Source organism: Trichoderma gamsii (assembly GCF_001481775.2).
Source record: "Trichoderma gamsii strain T6085 chromosome Unknown Scaffold_47.2, whole genome shotgun sequence".
Taxonomy (NCBI): Eukaryota; Fungi; Ascomycota; class Sordariomycetes; order Hypocreales; family Hypocreaceae; genus Trichoderma; species Trichoderma gamsii.
In genome coordinates this window covers 1-16,259 of record NW_020171384.1, presented here as the reverse complement: position 1 = coordinate 16,259, position 16,259 = coordinate 1, and the positions used below count along the sequence as shown (strand labels likewise).

Below are 16,259 nucleotides of genomic sequence, written 5' to 3'. Positions count from 1 at the left end.
CGGCTCGAGACGAGAACCGCCGTCGCGTTTGCTCTTTCAAACTCCCCTCCTAACATTTGCGACATCGTTGGGCTTTTTCCCGCCACCGCTCTGCAAAGTAACCCCCTGAACAGCATATTTCGGCCATCGAGGACTGCATCTACTCCAGATATCCATCATGGCTGACATCGACGACGAACTCCTGGCCCTTGCGGGCGGTGACTCGGACGATGAAGGATCCGTGGTCGCCAGCAGAGAGGCTTCGGCGTCGCCGCCACCGGCCTCAGAAGACGAGACGCCCCAATCACCAGAGACGAAACCAAAGCGGCGGTCAAAACAGGATGAGTCGGAAGATGAAGGCGAGGCGTAAGTGAATAGACTCATCTCTTATTGTGCCGCCGAGCTGCTGGAGAACCAAATGGGGAACAATAGTCTCATGGCCCTTCAGCTCCCGCTCACTATGGCAGCACGCCCCTTCTTCTCTCCAGCCACCGGACGGTTATTAACGTACATCTTTTTGTGTTTTCCTCCTATCTAGATCTGATGCGCCATCACACAACTCTCTCGAATCAGCTTCGATGGATGAATCCGACTCCGATGCAGAGCCCAGTCGCGGCGCTGGCCGCTCTGCTGGTATCGCGGGCGGGGGTGGCGACGACAAGTATCCCGTTGATGGCATGTTTATCAGTGAGGCCGAAAAGGCTGAGATTATGGCCATGCGAGAAGTAGAGCGAGAGCAGATCATTGCGGACCGAGTCTCTGAGATAGAACGTCAGCGACAAAACCGCCTTTTACGACAAATGGTCAACAACGTCGAGATTGAGGAGCGCAAGCAAGTCAAGAAGAAGCGCAGCGCAGACCCGGCCGAACTTGAGGATGGTACACGCAAGGCCGCGAGGACGAGAACAGGCAAGGGCAGCGAATCGGCGATTGATTCCTTCCGCAGGGCGCGCGCTGAGAAACAGAGACGACAGGAGGATCGGGAGAGGCGGAGGGACGGCTTATCGCCGCGTGGTCGCGAGTCAAGAGAGCCAGAGGAGAGTGACGATGACGACTTTGGACAGGCCCATCGGTCGCCTGAGAAGGCTGCTTCCCGAGAGCTGCCGCCACCAGAGCTTCGCGATTTCGAGAGAGTTCGTCTTGGTAGAAACGAGTTTGCGCAGGTTTGCTCTACTCCTGGCTTTGAAGCGGCCATTACGGGATGCTATATCCGCATCGCCCTTGGTGCCCATCCTGAAACGGGTGTCGAGCAGTATCGGCTGGCTCTGATCAAGGGTATGCATTTCTACATTTGCTGGGATACCGTTGCTCATCCCAAGTGCTAACAATGGAATAGGATTTACGACCAGCAGACCGTACGCTCTGAATGGCCCCCAGGGCTCTTTTGTAACGGATCAGTATGTCAAGGCTGCTCATGGCAAGGCTATCAAGGAGTTTCCGTTCATTGCAGCCTCCGGTGGTTCAGTCACAGAGGTAAGATTGACTTCCTTTCTAGCTGCCTACGGTCAACGGATGGAGATGCTGACTGATTTGATTCAACAGGGCGAACTCAACCGATACAAAGTCACTTGCCACAACGATGGCGTTACACTGCCTACCAAAGCTTTCCTCATGGACAAAATTGATGATATTAATGGATTGATTAACCACAAGTGGACAAATGAGGAGATTAAGGCTAGAGTCGCGAAGCGCAACGAATTCCGAAAACGGTTTGATCCATCGGAACGCCAGCGGGTCGCTAATCTTCTCGAGGAGGCGATCCAAGAAGGCGACGACCAAAAAGTGGAAGAGCTACAAGAGGAATTAGATAAGCTAGGCAAAGAGCGTCTCGCCTTCAGAACTAGCCTGGGAGCACCAAAGAATCCAGTGGCCACCAAGGCTTCCTCAGAACAAGACAGGTTAGCGGAGCGTAACCGAGAGAACCGTCGACTTAACCAGGAAGCAGTCAGGAAGGCCCAGTTGAAAGAAAAGGCCAAGGCCCGAGAAATTGAGATGGCTCTTAAGCGAGGAGAGGTGATCCAAGAAGACTACTCCCGACGACTTCGAACGAAAGCCAAGTTCGTCCACGACATCAACGAGAAAGTTGGCGAGAAGCCGGAGGCTCCCAAGGACGGTACTGGTGCAGGCATCAATGGAACTCAAAGCCCTTCAGCGTCACAGGCCCTGTCACATCTGACGAAGCTGCAGGAGAAGCACTACTCAGAAACAAAGGGTTTGCCGACGATTCATAAGCCTATTATGGACGATGATGTGATTGGGGCCCTCGATTTGGAGGTTGATGTTGAGATCTGAAGCGCGCTTTACATAAACTTTGCGTGCTTCATTGCTCTTTATTTATTTGCTCTTATTTTTTTTATTAGTCTACTCTTCACTTTTTCTTCTCAATTAGACGGTGGCTGAAATAGCAGAAAAGAGGGCGGCGGAAAACAATGAAAGACGGCATATATGGAGTTGGACGGAATGGAATGACTACTTTTGCAAAACTTCGGATCAAGCCAGTAATGTTCTATGCCCATGCATACATGAAAAAGAATGATTAGCTTTCAGTGATGGACGAGAGGGCGTAAGGTATATAGACGAGAGTAATGAAGATGATATCCCAATGATGTTGAAGGGGAAGCTATCCAGCATCCCAGTTGTATGATGACACTCTAGCTATAGCTCAACAAAACGAGTGGCATATGTATGGAAATATACAATTACGCAATACATTAAGAGTAGCAGCATCAGTAGCATCAGTAGCCCACGCTATAACTAGAGTACTGGATAGCAGACTTGGGATGTTAAACAAGTTTCCCTAAAGAGAATTATCGAGTGTATTAAGTTTCATTATTCTGTGCGCTATCTATGTATCTGAGCTTGATAGTCTGTCTAACAGGTCATGAAGGATATAAGAAAAAAAAGAGAAAACGATGAAACAATTCATTTACGCCCAGACCAAAACCCAAACTAGCCCAATCCGCTTAAACAAGAAAAGAGACAATAGTAAATTAATAGTCAAAACAAAGACAATACGCTGCCATTTATCCCTGGAAGTTTCTAAAAAAGCTCACGTCAAACTTATCCATCCTCCCCTGAAGCCGCCTGTACCAGAAGAAGCTCGTGACGACGACGTTGACAAACAGCACGCCGCAGGTGGTGCCAAGCTGGGACTTGAGGGAGCTGAGCATGGTGACGCCGCGATTCTGGCTGTTGCGCTTTCGGGAGACAGCGGATAGAGACATGGATGATGAGGGGATGCCGTCGAGGTCGTCTTCGACGCGGGAGCAGACTTGGAGGAAGAGTTGAGGGTTGTCGGTGATGACGCCATCGATGAAGACGGTTGGTGATGGTGATGGTGATTTGTCGTCCGCCATGGAAGACAGGGAAGACGTTGAAGAAGAAGCAGGGAGAGCAGCCCGGTCCGAAGCAATGTTCTTGCGGATGCACCACTCCATCCACTTCTCGCCGTTGACGGTCCAGGCAAAGACGGGGCGGCCGGCCCTCTTGGCGTCGCGGAGGAACCAGCGGCCAAAGGGCCCGACGAGGAGGCCCTGGAACATGTTAAAGGCGAGGTTGGGAATGGGGAAGAAGTGGCGGGAGTAGAAGAGCGAATTGGAGATGTGGGCGAGGGGGTAGCCGGGGAGGAATTCGAGGGCGGCTTTCATGAATGTGGCCTGGAGATGTGATCAGCTAATGTATACGCTAGATGAGGGTGAACAGCTTACGTTCCAGCAGCCGAGAATGATGCGTTCGTCCCAAGGGGTGGCTGATGAGACTTCTGTGAGAGCGCAGGCTATAGCATGTAGAAGATGTTCAGGTTTGTCGTCAATCTGAGCAGATGTATGTTATATTAGCGAACACTCTTGTTGTCTCTTGTGACGGTGCTCTTCTTACCTTGATATCCAGCAAGACCCAAATCTTTTCTGTGTCTGGTCCAGAGGTTAGATACTGGAGCAGGTCTACCAGCCTGGGCAGCGGCTCATATGGCTGCTTGGTCGTTCGCAGGCTGGAGAGATATGACCAGGTGCAGTCTTTGATGAGAAGGTCGACGCCAAAGCATCTATTTAATGAAGGGTCCTAAGACAGTGTTAGTCTCTGTGTACTCGATTCACTCCGCTGATCCCTGAACTCAACTCAATATTCATTCATGCGTGAGCACTGAGTTGTGTTTAGATAGGTGACTTACATGTGACAGCACAACGACGCCGTCCTTGGAAAGATGCACATCCGTCTCCAAGGCATGAGCTCCAATCTTAACAGCCGCCTCAAAAGCCGCCATGCTGTTCTCGGGAAAATGGGACTTGAAGCCGCGATGAGCAATGGTCTGTGGTATACGCCGTGAGGCATCCCGCGAGGATGCTATGGCTGAGGCCCATGTTGCCGCTATTGATTTCAATGTTAGCTGAGATGAGCCAATATGAAGCAAATATGATGGGCAATCATGATGGATGGGATATGGAAAACGATGGTTAGAAGGTTTGTCAAAGATCAGGTACATACCCTTTGGAACGGTGATGCCGCGGTGAAAAGGACTCATCAAGGGTTTCTTTTCCGCCGTACTCATGTTTCTTCCAGAAATGAGATCCAAATCCTCTATTCCGCTTAATCTATCAGATTCTTCTATCTCTACCGATGAGTTGGAGAGATGGGAAAAACACGAGAAGAACTATCGGAAAATAGGCAAAAACGAAAAGAGGCGGTGTTAGTAATAAACGCCGTGCTGCTTGTGATTTCGTCACGTTGGCTGCTCGATTTGGGCGAGGGCGGATATAAGTGCTGGCTGAAACTCCGCAGTCCGACACGTGCCTCGGTGTATGTCGGTATGGACTTTTAGACTGTATGATCTGCAATAACGAAGAAGAGTAAAAAGAAGAGAAGAAAAGGCGATGACTCTTCTCTTGCCTTTTGTATCTCGTTCTCCTCTGTCAGCTAACATAATTCTCACAGATACATGTATCTTGCTACGTATCTTATCGCAAAACAAGAAATGCTCCATACTGTTTAAACCAGACAAGCATATAGAGCCACAAACATGAAGCCACGCCCAAAACCATCAAATCACCAGCCCTGTTGCTCTTTCGCATGACCCTCTTTCGCAAAACACCCCCCTGAGCATGGCCTGGTGGTGCCTTGCATGTCGCCACTTGACGAGTTTTTTTTTTCTCCTTCTTCTCGTCATATCAGGGTCTTTTTTTAAACAAGAACTATCTACGGCTAGCTAGGTAGTTAGTGGTGATAAGCACCTTGTTCCGGCGGGAAGTGTAAAATCCTTACAGGGCAGCCAATCCACGTTTGCTATTCGTTGCTGCTATCAATACATGTAGCAAAAGGCGGCATTAAACCTCTTATGATCCCATACTAACAACATTCGACTGATAACATACCGTCTGGTAAAATTTAATGGCTCCATTCATTTGATGTTATCAATGACTCCCTGACAACTTCGCCTCGCCTCACCTCGAATAGAATCGGCTACTGCTACGTTACAGGGTCCAAATGCACTAACATCGCCCTCTTCGGCAGCGCACATGAACCCTGCATCTTTGCCCCTCTACAGCGGATAGAGCCCACTACGAGTCACCGAGTCTTTCACGCAAGCCCCGTGCCGCCATCAAAAGCCCGCAAAGGGTCCTCTCAACAATCGCCCTTGGGCAACGTGCTCGGCCCAACACCAGAGATTCCTGATTGTGGCGGGCTGATGCGAGGCTCCGTCGTCTTAATCCCAATCCAGGCTAGAAGGCGCGTGTTCCCTTGTCTAAGAGCTGGAGCCATATAAATTACTACAAGGCTACAGGCAATGCCGTATCGCTTGGTGGGTAGCCCGTTTGATATGCCGCAGCCTAGTGCTGCATATGGTGCGGCGAGGCGATTCAGCTTAAGATAAGATGCAGTAACTCGATGCATTGACATGGATGCCGGAGCGAAGAAAATTTTTACAACCTATTTTGTTGACCGTGATATCCAGAAAACTACAAGCTATCGAGCGAATTTCATGTAATAAAAATAAATAGAGTAACCATCCACATCACCATCCGTCCAATAAGCATGTAATCCCTCATACAACCCTCATACTATCCCCTGTGACAGCCCCTTGAAGCTGCTTTTGTGTCTTCCAAGTCATAGCCAAAAAAATTCAATGAGAAAAAAAAAAGCCCTCACAAATCGCTCCAGCATGTGCGCCGTCCCAAAAATAAGTCGAAACCGTTACATCGATAGGCCGCAATTTCAGACCAAACAGGCATCTCATATCGCCATCACACCACAACGCCTTGAAACAACGTCATAACTCACAAAGACAGTCCGTGAAGCCCATTTGAAGCATATCCATCGCCGTGGTAGTTCCCCTGCAGCTGCTTCCCGTAGTCAATGCTGCCGAGACCCAGTCCCAGCTCCGAAGGTGACACTTCCTCTCCTGAACTGAGGCTCTCGTCGCTCATGCTGAGCACGCTCTGCGGCGGCGCAGGGTTATTTCCGAATTCATCGATGTTAAAGTTGCTCAGATCCCATGCATCTGGTGACCATTCGCTGCCAGTCGAGTTCCCTGTCATCGCAGCTTCGATGGTGACGCCTCCGTAGATAACGTCATACACATTGTTCATCCCACTGTCCATGGATCCGACCAATGCCTCCCAGTCAGCGCCCGATAAATTGTTGGTTTTGGCCACAGACTGTGCGTTGTTCATGTAGCCTTGGCCGTCGTTCTGCGTTCCCATGGGCTGTCCCTGCATGTTGGTAGGAGGAGAGCCAGCGTGCTTGGCCGTGAAAGAAGCGTCGTTGAGCGAGAGATAATCAAGATTCTGTCTCGCCTGAGCATTCGGAGAAAGCCTAGATGCCCGCGATAATGAGGGCTGGCGATCTTGTCGTTGCCCGTCAAATGATTGACGGGAAGAGGGCTGCGGCCGTCCATCTACACTGGAGCCCTGAACACTTGACATGCTACCCATCCAGCGCTTGTCTTGATGGCGCGTCAAATCAGCCTCGCTTACCGAAGCCTGGTATTGGGAGCCTAGGAGTGGTGAACTCTGCTTGGGGTAGCTTGTCGGGGGTGATGCGCGGCGGGAGCTGGCTGCCGTTGATGGCTTGCGGGCATGCTTGTTCGTCGGTACTGGCCCTGAAGGATCGGCGACAGTGACGAGCACATTGGCGGCTCGTTCCAAGTCCACGAATCCGGGTGACTGGTTCTTGCGGAGCGTCTTGAGGACTTCATTCACCAGCCGCTCATTTTCGCGCAACAGCTTGCTGTCGCGTTTCAGATCAATGGTCTGATAAAGAAGAGTGAGAGCGCACAGGGCCAAAAGATCGCATTTATTCATGCAGAAGGAGAATGACAAGTTACGCTCTTCGAGGAGCTCTGCAATTTGGACAATGTGCTTGCTGGATTCGCTGATGGACATGAGTGCCGGTGCAGCCTTGGGCCCGAGGCTTGAGCCAACGGCTGGCCGATAAATCAGGGTACGGATATAATAGTATGTGAGTGCCTATAGTATAGCTTGTGAGTCATTTTGTGCCAAACAGTAACCATGATTGGATTCGCACTTACCAACAAAGGCGATCGGCTGCCGGTGACATCTGTTGACGGCTTACCCTGAGCGAAATTGAGTCTCAGGTGAGCTGGCAACTCGTCATACCAGGCATCTAATTCAGCTTCAAAGGCGCGCATTTGCTGAAGAGAGAGGTCGTAGTTGGTCGCCGCAGGATAGTTCTTATCTAGAACACGAGCGAGAATTCGTGTTGCTCGGAAAAGAGCAAGAGCGCTAGAAATGCGAGTATATTCGCCTGGAAGTGTGGGTTGGAAGCCCTTTTCTGTGACGTACTCGTCATCAGTATCGGACGGATATTCTGCCTGAACGTCCTCTTCCTTCAGCATCTTGGGGAGACCAGTAATGGCCGCCGTCATGGTATCCAGGGCGTACAGCGTCCAGAAAACTTTCTTTCTGGTCTCAAGAGTCAAGGCACCAAAGGAGAATCGCTTTTGGCTTTGGTGCAGACCCAGTCGATGAGACAAGCCCACGGCGACGCACTTGTAGTGCTGAAGGCGACGATAGTCGGCGCGGACGGTGCAGTACAGAAGAGCCAACACAAGGCACTGTAATGTGCTCATAGTGTTTTCTAAGATCAGGGAATCAAGGGCCTTGGTCCATTGGTATTCGCAAGCAGCAACTTGCTGGAGGTCTGGAGCCTCGGACGAGAGGCCTGCAAGAGAAAAGACGAGGTAGAGCTGTGCAAGCTTGTAGTTGCCCTTGACTCTTTCCGGATCATTGACAAACTCTTCGTAGATGCGAAGAAAGGTAGGCTTATGGAGAACAGGGAAGAGAGGGGCCCATTCTTGGAAGAAGACATTGACGCATCTATCCGAGAAGAGGCGAGGAGGGATTTTTGATGACTGGTCTGACATCTTGGTTACCAGAGGAGTGCTGCCTTGTATGTGTAAAAAGGCATCAGGAGTAAAGTCACTGCATGGTTTGCCACTGTCTTGCATCTTCCGTTTGAGGGAGGCTATGTGAAAAGACGTTAGTTCAGAACTGATACTTGAACGAGAGGTAAAATGGGTTTGTAGATGTATTGCTTGCGCATGTGCTTAGATACGCATAGAGGTAGCACAAATATGACATACCGATAAAGGCGCGTCCACTTGAGGATCCCATAAAGTACGAATCGGAATTCTCGACACCCAAAAGGAGTTGTGTAGCTTGTACTCTGAACGTATCTTCCTTCATGGTGGGTGACTCTTTCGGGCCATCCGGTGACACCGGCGTGGCCATGGATGTGACTGAAGGCTTCCGTCGCGGGCCGCCACTCATGTTTCCGTGCATCGCAGAGAGCATATCGATTTTCTCGTCCTTCTCATCTAGCAGATCCTTGAGCTCGCGGACTTCGCCCTCCAGCACACGGACCCGCTCCTCCAGAGACTCTGTATATCCGCGCGGGAACGCACGTCGGCTCAGCTTGTCGCTGGTGCGGCACTCGAAGCCGACCGAAGAGCACTGTGAACATGTGGGACGAACGCCATCGCAGCGAATCTTTTTACTCCTGCAGCGGTCGCAGGCCTGGGCGATTCGGCTCTGGGCGCTGCTGCCCACCTTGATGACCTTCATAGGCAGGATGCCCGGCATTGTGACGATTGCGATCCGAGCGCTCGATTATAGAATGGGAAGCGAAGAATTGGTGATGTTGGTCGAGGCGTTTGAGTGAGAGCGAACGTGCTGACTGGGGCTTTCTTCGCCCACCAGCCGTGGTCGGCGCAACGTGCGTCTGGGATCGTCGAAGCAGCCTTGGATAAATTGCGGTTGGTCGCGGACTCTTTCTTTCTTTCGGCAAACACGACGAGTCGAAGTCGAAAACAAAATGAGGCTCTTGATCCCGTCTTCCGCGATTCGTCGTCGTCAGCGTGAGACACGGAGAGAAGAATATTGTGGGGGGTGGAGAGATGAAAGGAAAAGAAATGGAAGAGCGAAGACAGGAGCAGGCGAGTGGAGCCTAAAAGGGCAGAGCAGGGCGTGGCAGGCAATTAAATCCCGGGGAAGGGGATTGGACAGCGCCGCTAAGCAGAAAGCAGTGCGTTGAGGCTTCTGGGCCACAGGTGCTTGGCTCCCCGTAGCGCTCGTGGCCAGCACGCAGCAGGGTGCTTAGCGCTCCATGCACTAACGTGGCAGCGGCCAGGACAGCGCTTTGACAGCGCGCTCCATCCAATCTGGAAATCTCCGTTCACCCACCTCGTCTACGTCCGCCTCCTATTATCCCTCTGGTTCCCTTTGCTCGTTTGCATGGAAGAAGAGATGCATCAAAATTACTACACAAGCTAATCGCCGCCGTGACTGGCCAGCTCCCGGTCTCGCGGCTCCACCCCTCAGCGTTCTTTTCGTTGGGTCTGCTTGACGTAGTTTCTGCTTCTTCAATCCATCGCGCTCGCTAGTGCGCCCCCTGTAGGCCACGGGATGTGAGCACCGCTCCCCACCACCGGCTTCTCTTCTCTTTAGCCACCGTGACACTGCTGCTGGCACGGAGTACTTTGACTGTGAAGCGTTTGCCATCGACTCATGGTGCTGGCAAGTGATTTGTTCCCGTCTCGATTCCGGCAGATGTTTCGGTGACAATTGCTAACCAGCTTAGTCATCCGCCTTACGCTGCCGTGATGGGAAACGCCAAGTTCCGCTACAGAGTAAGCAGGCCATCTGTCTTACTGCCGCTTGGAGGCAGAAGAGAGAACCCTAACCCATCATCGCGACATTTTAGCCCGGCCGCCGAACTGCATAATACCCACCTTTGCCGCGAAAATGCTTTCTCGAGAGCGGGTTCGGTGCTCGATGCATGGGATGGGACCTGACCTGGATACAATGTCAGAATGCAACCCATTGCCCCAACAACATCAACCAACGCCAGCTGGGCCATCAACCGATATACTAGCACACACACATCGTCTCTGTCGATGGCTTACCGCAGCGGCTTACTTGCACACGCAGGGCCCTCGGGCTCTAGACCAGCGTCCACGTCCTGCCACTGAGCTAGCGCGCAAATAAATCTCGACTTATGGCCTGATTTACCCCAGATTTCCCGCTGTTTGCCCCCCTAAGGTGCACATGGTGCGGGGTGGGAAAAGCCGGGGAGCAGCTCTTCTAAAACGCCCCCGTACACTCGTACTGTATGACACGGTCTGTCTGGCAGGAAATGCTGCGGGCTTTGGTCGGTGATGCTTGAGTTCATCAGCCAATGCTTGGCTATCTGTGCACTGTGGTCGGTACCGAGAGATTTCAGTCCTTCCATTTCCTTGAGAGAAGAATGGCTCCAGAGGCGTCTCTTAAGCGCCTCCTGCTTCTTCGCTCCTTGGCAGCGGGCATGGCACCCATGACTATTGCCTACGCAGCGTCCAAACGGCAGTATCGGAATCGACAATGCTCGGTTTCCTTTATCCCCGTCATACCGCGGACTTGCAGCAGACGTGGTCACTGACTGGCGAGCGTTCAACATGACAGCGAATGGACACCGGCATAGCCGGACCCTTGCCGAGCTGCTGTCAGGCTTCTGCGATTCCGTAACTCGGACATGGTAGGACATGACCCTACTGAAACAATGCCTCATAGCTTGCATTTAGGCGGCGATGAGCCGTGCTTGGGAGGTACCAATTCGTCTTTATTTGTCCCTGCAGCCATCGTCCAGCCTCTCCAGGGTCCCAAGCGCCCTGGCTGAACCACTCCCACCACCCATTCCTGAACGGCACTACTACAACTCCTGCAATTGCATCAATCCACAACTCACTGTGGCTCATTTAGCATCCTTTGTGGTGCCTGTCGGCACATCTATTAGCCCTCCTGGCCATTTAGTCCTCATATTCCCCAGCCTGTGCCGTATTCTGCGCCGCAATTGAAGGCTAGTGGCATTCGTTTCATCGTCTTCCCCTTATCTTAAAGTTGAAGCGTAAGCCACACCCAAAGAATGTGTGTCTGGAAGGAAAAAGCTCAAAGTTTAAAGTTCGTCACTCCATGTCATACAGGTGGAACGAACAGGAAGATCACGAGATCTGCTCCGTCTTTGAACGCTGGCGAATAATTCACGGAACGAACCCAAGCACCATATCATCTCTCATGTAAGCAGAGATTCTGCACGCCCAAGTCTCGTCAATCAAGTGATATCCAACTCCAACATATCACATGGATATCCTGCATAACCGCTGAACGTTTAACCCGCGTTTTAGTGCCATTTCTGTCAATAGTCTGAGCCCTAGTTCTTTCGTTATTCGACTGGACTCGCGGTACAGCGTCGACTCTGAACTGGTCCAAGCCATAGACAGCAACTGGCTTGGTCCTTCGTCTTGTCTCAGATGACTCCTATATCGGGTCAAGCCGGCGCAAATGCACCTTCAATCGTCGATCCCCACGCTAAGTCCAAGAAGAGTTTGATCCTTGAGCGCTGCCCCGGCTTGTCCATCCCACGCCGCTTAGCCATTTCGGCTACTTAGCTGAAGTCGTCGTCCTCATTGGACGCCTGGTCAGACGCTTGCTCATTTTGGGTATCTTCCATAGACCCGAGATATGCCACCACGCGAGCGTCCAGAAGCAGCCTCGCCTTCTGTAAATGTTGCGGTGGTTGCATTAGCATTTATCCAGACATGAGTTTTAGATTGCAGTGGCCCCGCCTGTGTCTTGTCTCTTATTCAAGCATAGCTGTCTGCCAGACATCCAGCTTGACCCCGGACCGTCGGAATGTGGCGGACAATGGAAGCCATGCCGCAGTCGAAGACCATGAAAAGGAAAAAGTCAATATGCTTACCTCGTTTTCTAGCGCGGCTGCCGCACCTTGCAGGGTTTGAGCTTCAAGATCTCTCAGCTTCTCCGCCGCTAGCATGCACTCCACGCGGGGTTGATTTGCTGCCTGCGATTGCTCCGTTACCCCGTACGAGATCTCGGCGGTGATCCTGTTCAGCTGCGCGGCAACCAAATTCTCCAGCACAGCTACGGCTCTGAGCTTAAATATTTGGGATAGAGGGTGATCTTGGATGAGAGATTCGAATTCGTCGGTTCGTCCAGTGACATCTTCGTCTTGCCAAAAAATCCTTAGTTCGCGGCCTCCCTCCATATCTTGAGCTATTCGGAATGCCAAGCCGTCTTCTTCATTCAGAATTAGTAGATACAGAAATGGACTGTGCCACTGGAACCTTTGTTCCGTCAGAGATAGCCGTACAACTGGTGGGCCTCTGTAGATGTGAAATTTGGCTTTCCCTAGGGGATCGTCGGGAAGGGCATCGAGGTGCAGTGCCAGCTCCTTTACACCGGACTCCTGGTCGATGAAACCATAGCTGAACAGCATCTCGGCCGCCGACTTGGCTTCCCCGTAAGAGATGGTGATCTCCTCCCCTGATGACACCCCAGATCCCGAGCTCGGGAGCAACACCACGTCGCCCTCAGGGGTTTCGTCATAGCGCGCCAAGTATTTTGGCGAATGATTTGCCATATCCAGCCCGGGGACCATGGCAATCCCGGCGTGGGGCAGCTCTAAGCATCTTGATCGGTACAAGGCATCGGCCAAGATCCAATCTTCCAGCATCCCTGGTTCGCTCAAGAGATCATTCCAAAAGGGTAGCGTTGATGCCTTTTCGGAAAGCTCGTCGTATTCACGGGAAAGAACGGAGAGCTTTGCGTTTACCGAGGACTAGTTTATGACATGGGTGTTAGTAAAGGATTGAGTAGCAGCTCCCATTCACATGCCATGAGACGTATCTGATTCTCAATGTAGAGAAAGTCACTAGTTTCAGTGCTGTGGTAAACGAGGGGGCATTGATTACCTCAAGGGATGTGCCTTGCAACAGCTCTCTCTCCTCACTTGTCCACATGGTGGGAACGCTGATTGACCTGGGCAAGAACTTGATATACTCGGTCCATGGCGTTGAAGCGCATCCCTTGCTAACAGACGAGTTTCTTTTAGATAGAATAAGATGTGTCAGCAGATATAGCAGTATATCGCCCCTAGTGCTCTCTCTGGACATCAGTATCACCATCAATTTAGAAGCTCCATCGCACGGACGATACTTACTTGGTGTCCAGCAACTTCAAGTAGCTGTCTAAAGCTCTGGTCAACTTTGGCATACGCCTCCACAGCCTCGGCAGATAAAACAAGATCTCGGGGTATTCGGATGATTGCTACCGTGCTGGAGGTGTCGTCGCTCACGCCTGGAATATCGTTCTTGGCCACGAGGCCGAAGCCTTTGCCCTCAATGCTTTGTACCTCCGCGCTTCTGAATTCCACGCCATTCAAGAGCGCCCAGGCCGGGAAAGCCTCAATTGGTAACTGAGACGCTGACATGCTACAGTATTAAAATCAAACGATGAGAGAATTTGGTCGGATATAGGAAAGAATCAACTATCGCCTTGTAAAATCGTCCCTTGTTAGAAGTGCATGCAAGCTCTTAGCATGTGCTAAGCAGTAGAAGTCTAAAGTCTATTGGGGTAAGCGGCCAAGGCGGGGCAGTACCTTTGGTAAAAGAGGACCTGCGCCTTGGTGAGCCCTCTTCGCAATCTCAAGTACTCTTCCTTAATCAGTACGAGAAACAGGCAGCTACGTTTAATTCGGTACCTCCAACGACGTCGTCGCAGTGCGGCTCTCACAAGCGTCACCCACTCGGCCCAATTTTTTTATTTTCAAGGTTCTCTTTTGCGACATCATTCCTTTCACATAGGCTCCAAGTATTCATAGAAGCATCTTTACCAACCTCTTTGCTACAACTTCTTCGAATTGTATATTCGTTTTTTGCTTCCCCCTCCTTCCCCCCTCCATCGATCGGCTCGACAATTCCACCCCGCCATGCCTCGTGATCCCCTCATTGGGCTCGTGGGCAAGCCATCTGCCGGGAAGAGCAGCACGCTCAACAGCTTAACAGACGCTTCTTCTAAAGTTGGTGGGTAGAACCTCACTCTATGTATTGCTTTGGCCAAGAAAGACGGCGCAAATCTACATGATATATCTGTCAGCTGCTGGACCTTTTACTAACATCAATTTCTGTAGGCAATTTCCCGTGAATAATCGCCCGCCCACCCCATACCCGCCCACACGAGCTCGCAAAGCTGACTTGGACTGTTTGTGTTCTTGTGCGACAGATTTACCACCATTGATCCTCAGCGAGCGATAGGATACCTCCAGATTGACTGCGCATGCGCGCGCTTCAAGCTATCAGACAGATGCAAGCCCAACTACGGATCATGCGATGAGGGTCGACGGTCTGTGCCCATCGAGCTTCTCGATGTAGCTGGACTAGTACCAGGCGCACACCAAGGCCGCGGCTTGGGAAACAAATTCTTGGACGACCTGCGACATGCCGATGCGCTGATTCATGTTGTCGATGCGTCCGGGACAGTCGACGCCGAGGGCAAAGAGACGAGGGGCTACGACCCTTCAGTAGATATCGCCTGGTTGCGGAGTGAGGTTGTTGCGTGGATCTTGGGCAATCTCATGTCAAAATGGGGAGGCATTAAACGACGACATATCGCAATCAAGGCTACAGCCGTCGAGACATTACAGAATCAGTTCTCTGGATATGGATCTACAACCGTAACTGTGCAGCGGACGCTAGATCGCTCCGGTGTAAAAGAGCCTTTGGAAGAATGGTCTGACGAGACGATTGAGCACATTGTCAACTGCTTCATAGACGAGAAATTCCCGACAGTCATAGCACTCAACAAGATTGACCACCCAGACGCGGATAAGAACATTGCAAAGATTGCCAAGATGCAGGACCCTAATGCCGTCGTGCTCTGTTCGGCTATTTCAGAAATCTTTCTTAGAAAAATGGCGAAGCAAGGATACATCAAATACGTGGAGGGAAGCGAGTTTGTCGACACAAGAGAGGACCTTATCGAGCAAGGCGACCCTACTGGCGGCGGCCTCAAAGAACTCGACGAGAAGAATCGCAACCGGATAGAAAACCTGAAAGACATGGTGCTGTACCGCTTCGGTTCGACAGGAGTTGTGCAGGTGCTATCAAAAGCGGCCGAACTGCTGGGTCTGGTACCCATCTTCCCGGTACGGAATACATCAACATTCAGCTCTGGAGCGTCAGATTCCAAATTTGTGTTTAGGGATTGTGTATTAGTTAAAAAAGGGTCTACGGTGGGCGATGTTGCCCGCAAAGTGATGGGCGATGCTCCGATTGCCTTTGTGGAAGGAATCGGGAATATGAGAGTATCTGAAGATGACCTTGTTGCGGTAGGAAAGAATGATGTGAGTTTTTACAGAATACATGGCAATGGGAGACATGTTTGCTAACCAATTCACTCCAGATTTTGTCATTCAAGGTTGGACGAGCATGAGAGATTTGATGAGATATTCATTTAATCTTTCTATTAGACTAGTTTATGATATGCGTACATATATTGGTGAAAATATTTGTATTGTCGATCATGTGTTTATGAGAGAACAGTGAAGAATGATCCATGGCGTTGATATCGATCAGAATTTACAATTGCCATCGTGAGGGGGTCGAAAAACAACTTGAATGATTGATTCTGTGTCAAATCAGTAATTGGCTGATTTTGCTTCGCGACCACAAATCGACTTACGGAGGAGTGTGAGATAGGGGAGTGCAGAGGATAATAATAGTGATGAAAGGCATTAACTGAGAGAATAACTGCTGCTGGGAGATAAATTGTTTATGCCTACATGTAGTAAAAAAGGTTTGTAGATACCTAGCATGGAAGATATACTGCTGCTACTGCTGCTACTGCTGCTACTGCTGCTACTGCTACTACTTGATTGGGCAGGCGTCTCCCCATAAGAAAGAACTTCCAACGACGCTTTGTTTTTCTCTCCCCCCC

At 50.9% G+C, this 16,259-nt stretch overlaps 5 protein-coding genes across 5 annotated transcripts; 2 read left to right on the top strand and 3 right to left on the bottom strand.

Annotated features, from left to right (window-relative positions):
• Positions 1-157: 157 nt before the first annotated feature.
• On the top strand, positions 158-2,271 carry TGAM01_v209480 (hypothetical protein; the record flags this gene model as incomplete). The annotated part of the gene is made up of 4 exons (XM_018807905.1): positions 158-345; positions 518-1,254; positions 1,316-1,452; positions 1,522-2,271. 4 exons carry the CDS (start codon positions 158-160, stop codon positions 2,269-2,271), a joined length of 1,812 nt encoding a protein of 603 aa, XP_018658943.1.
• A 731-nt stretch (positions 2,272-3,002) lies between these two features.
• Positions 3,003-4,525, bottom strand: TGAM01_v209479 (glycerophosphoryl diester phosphodiesterase; the record flags this gene model as incomplete). The annotated part of the gene is made up of 5 exons (XM_018807906.1): positions 3,003-3,635; positions 3,687-3,791; positions 3,856-4,038; positions 4,148-4,344; positions 4,462-4,525. 5 exons carry the CDS (start codon positions 4,523-4,525, stop codon positions 3,003-3,005), a joined length of 1,182 nt encoding a protein of 393 aa, XP_018658944.1.
• A 1,723-nt stretch (positions 4,526-6,248) lies between these two features.
• On the bottom strand, positions 6,249-9,074 carry TGAM01_v209478 (hypothetical protein; the record flags this gene model as incomplete). Its single annotated transcript, XM_018807907.1, has 3 exons — positions 6,249-7,439; positions 7,502-8,457; positions 8,576-9,074. The coding sequence occupies 3 exons, from the start codon at positions 9,072-9,074 to the stop codon at positions 6,249-6,251; spliced, it is 2,646 nt and encodes an 881-aa protein (XP_018658945.1).
• A 2,836-nt stretch (positions 9,075-11,910) lies between these two features.
• TGAM01_v209477 (hypothetical protein) lies at positions 11,911-13,755 on the bottom strand (the record flags this gene model as incomplete). The annotated part of the gene is made up of 3 exons (XM_018807908.2): positions 11,911-12,024; positions 12,226-13,104; positions 13,486-13,755. The coding sequence occupies 3 exons, from the start codon at positions 13,753-13,755 to the stop codon at positions 11,911-11,913; spliced, it is 1,263 nt and encodes a 420-aa protein (XP_018658946.2).
• A 498-nt stretch (positions 13,756-14,253) lies between these two features.
• Positions 14,254-15,711, top strand: TGAM01_v209476 (GTPase; the record flags this gene model as incomplete). The annotated part of the gene is made up of 2 exons (XM_018807909.2): positions 14,254-14,351; positions 14,547-15,711. 2 exons carry the CDS (start codon positions 14,254-14,256, stop codon positions 15,709-15,711), a joined length of 1,263 nt encoding a protein of 420 aa, XP_018658947.2.
• Positions 15,712-16,259: the final 548 nt, after the last annotated feature.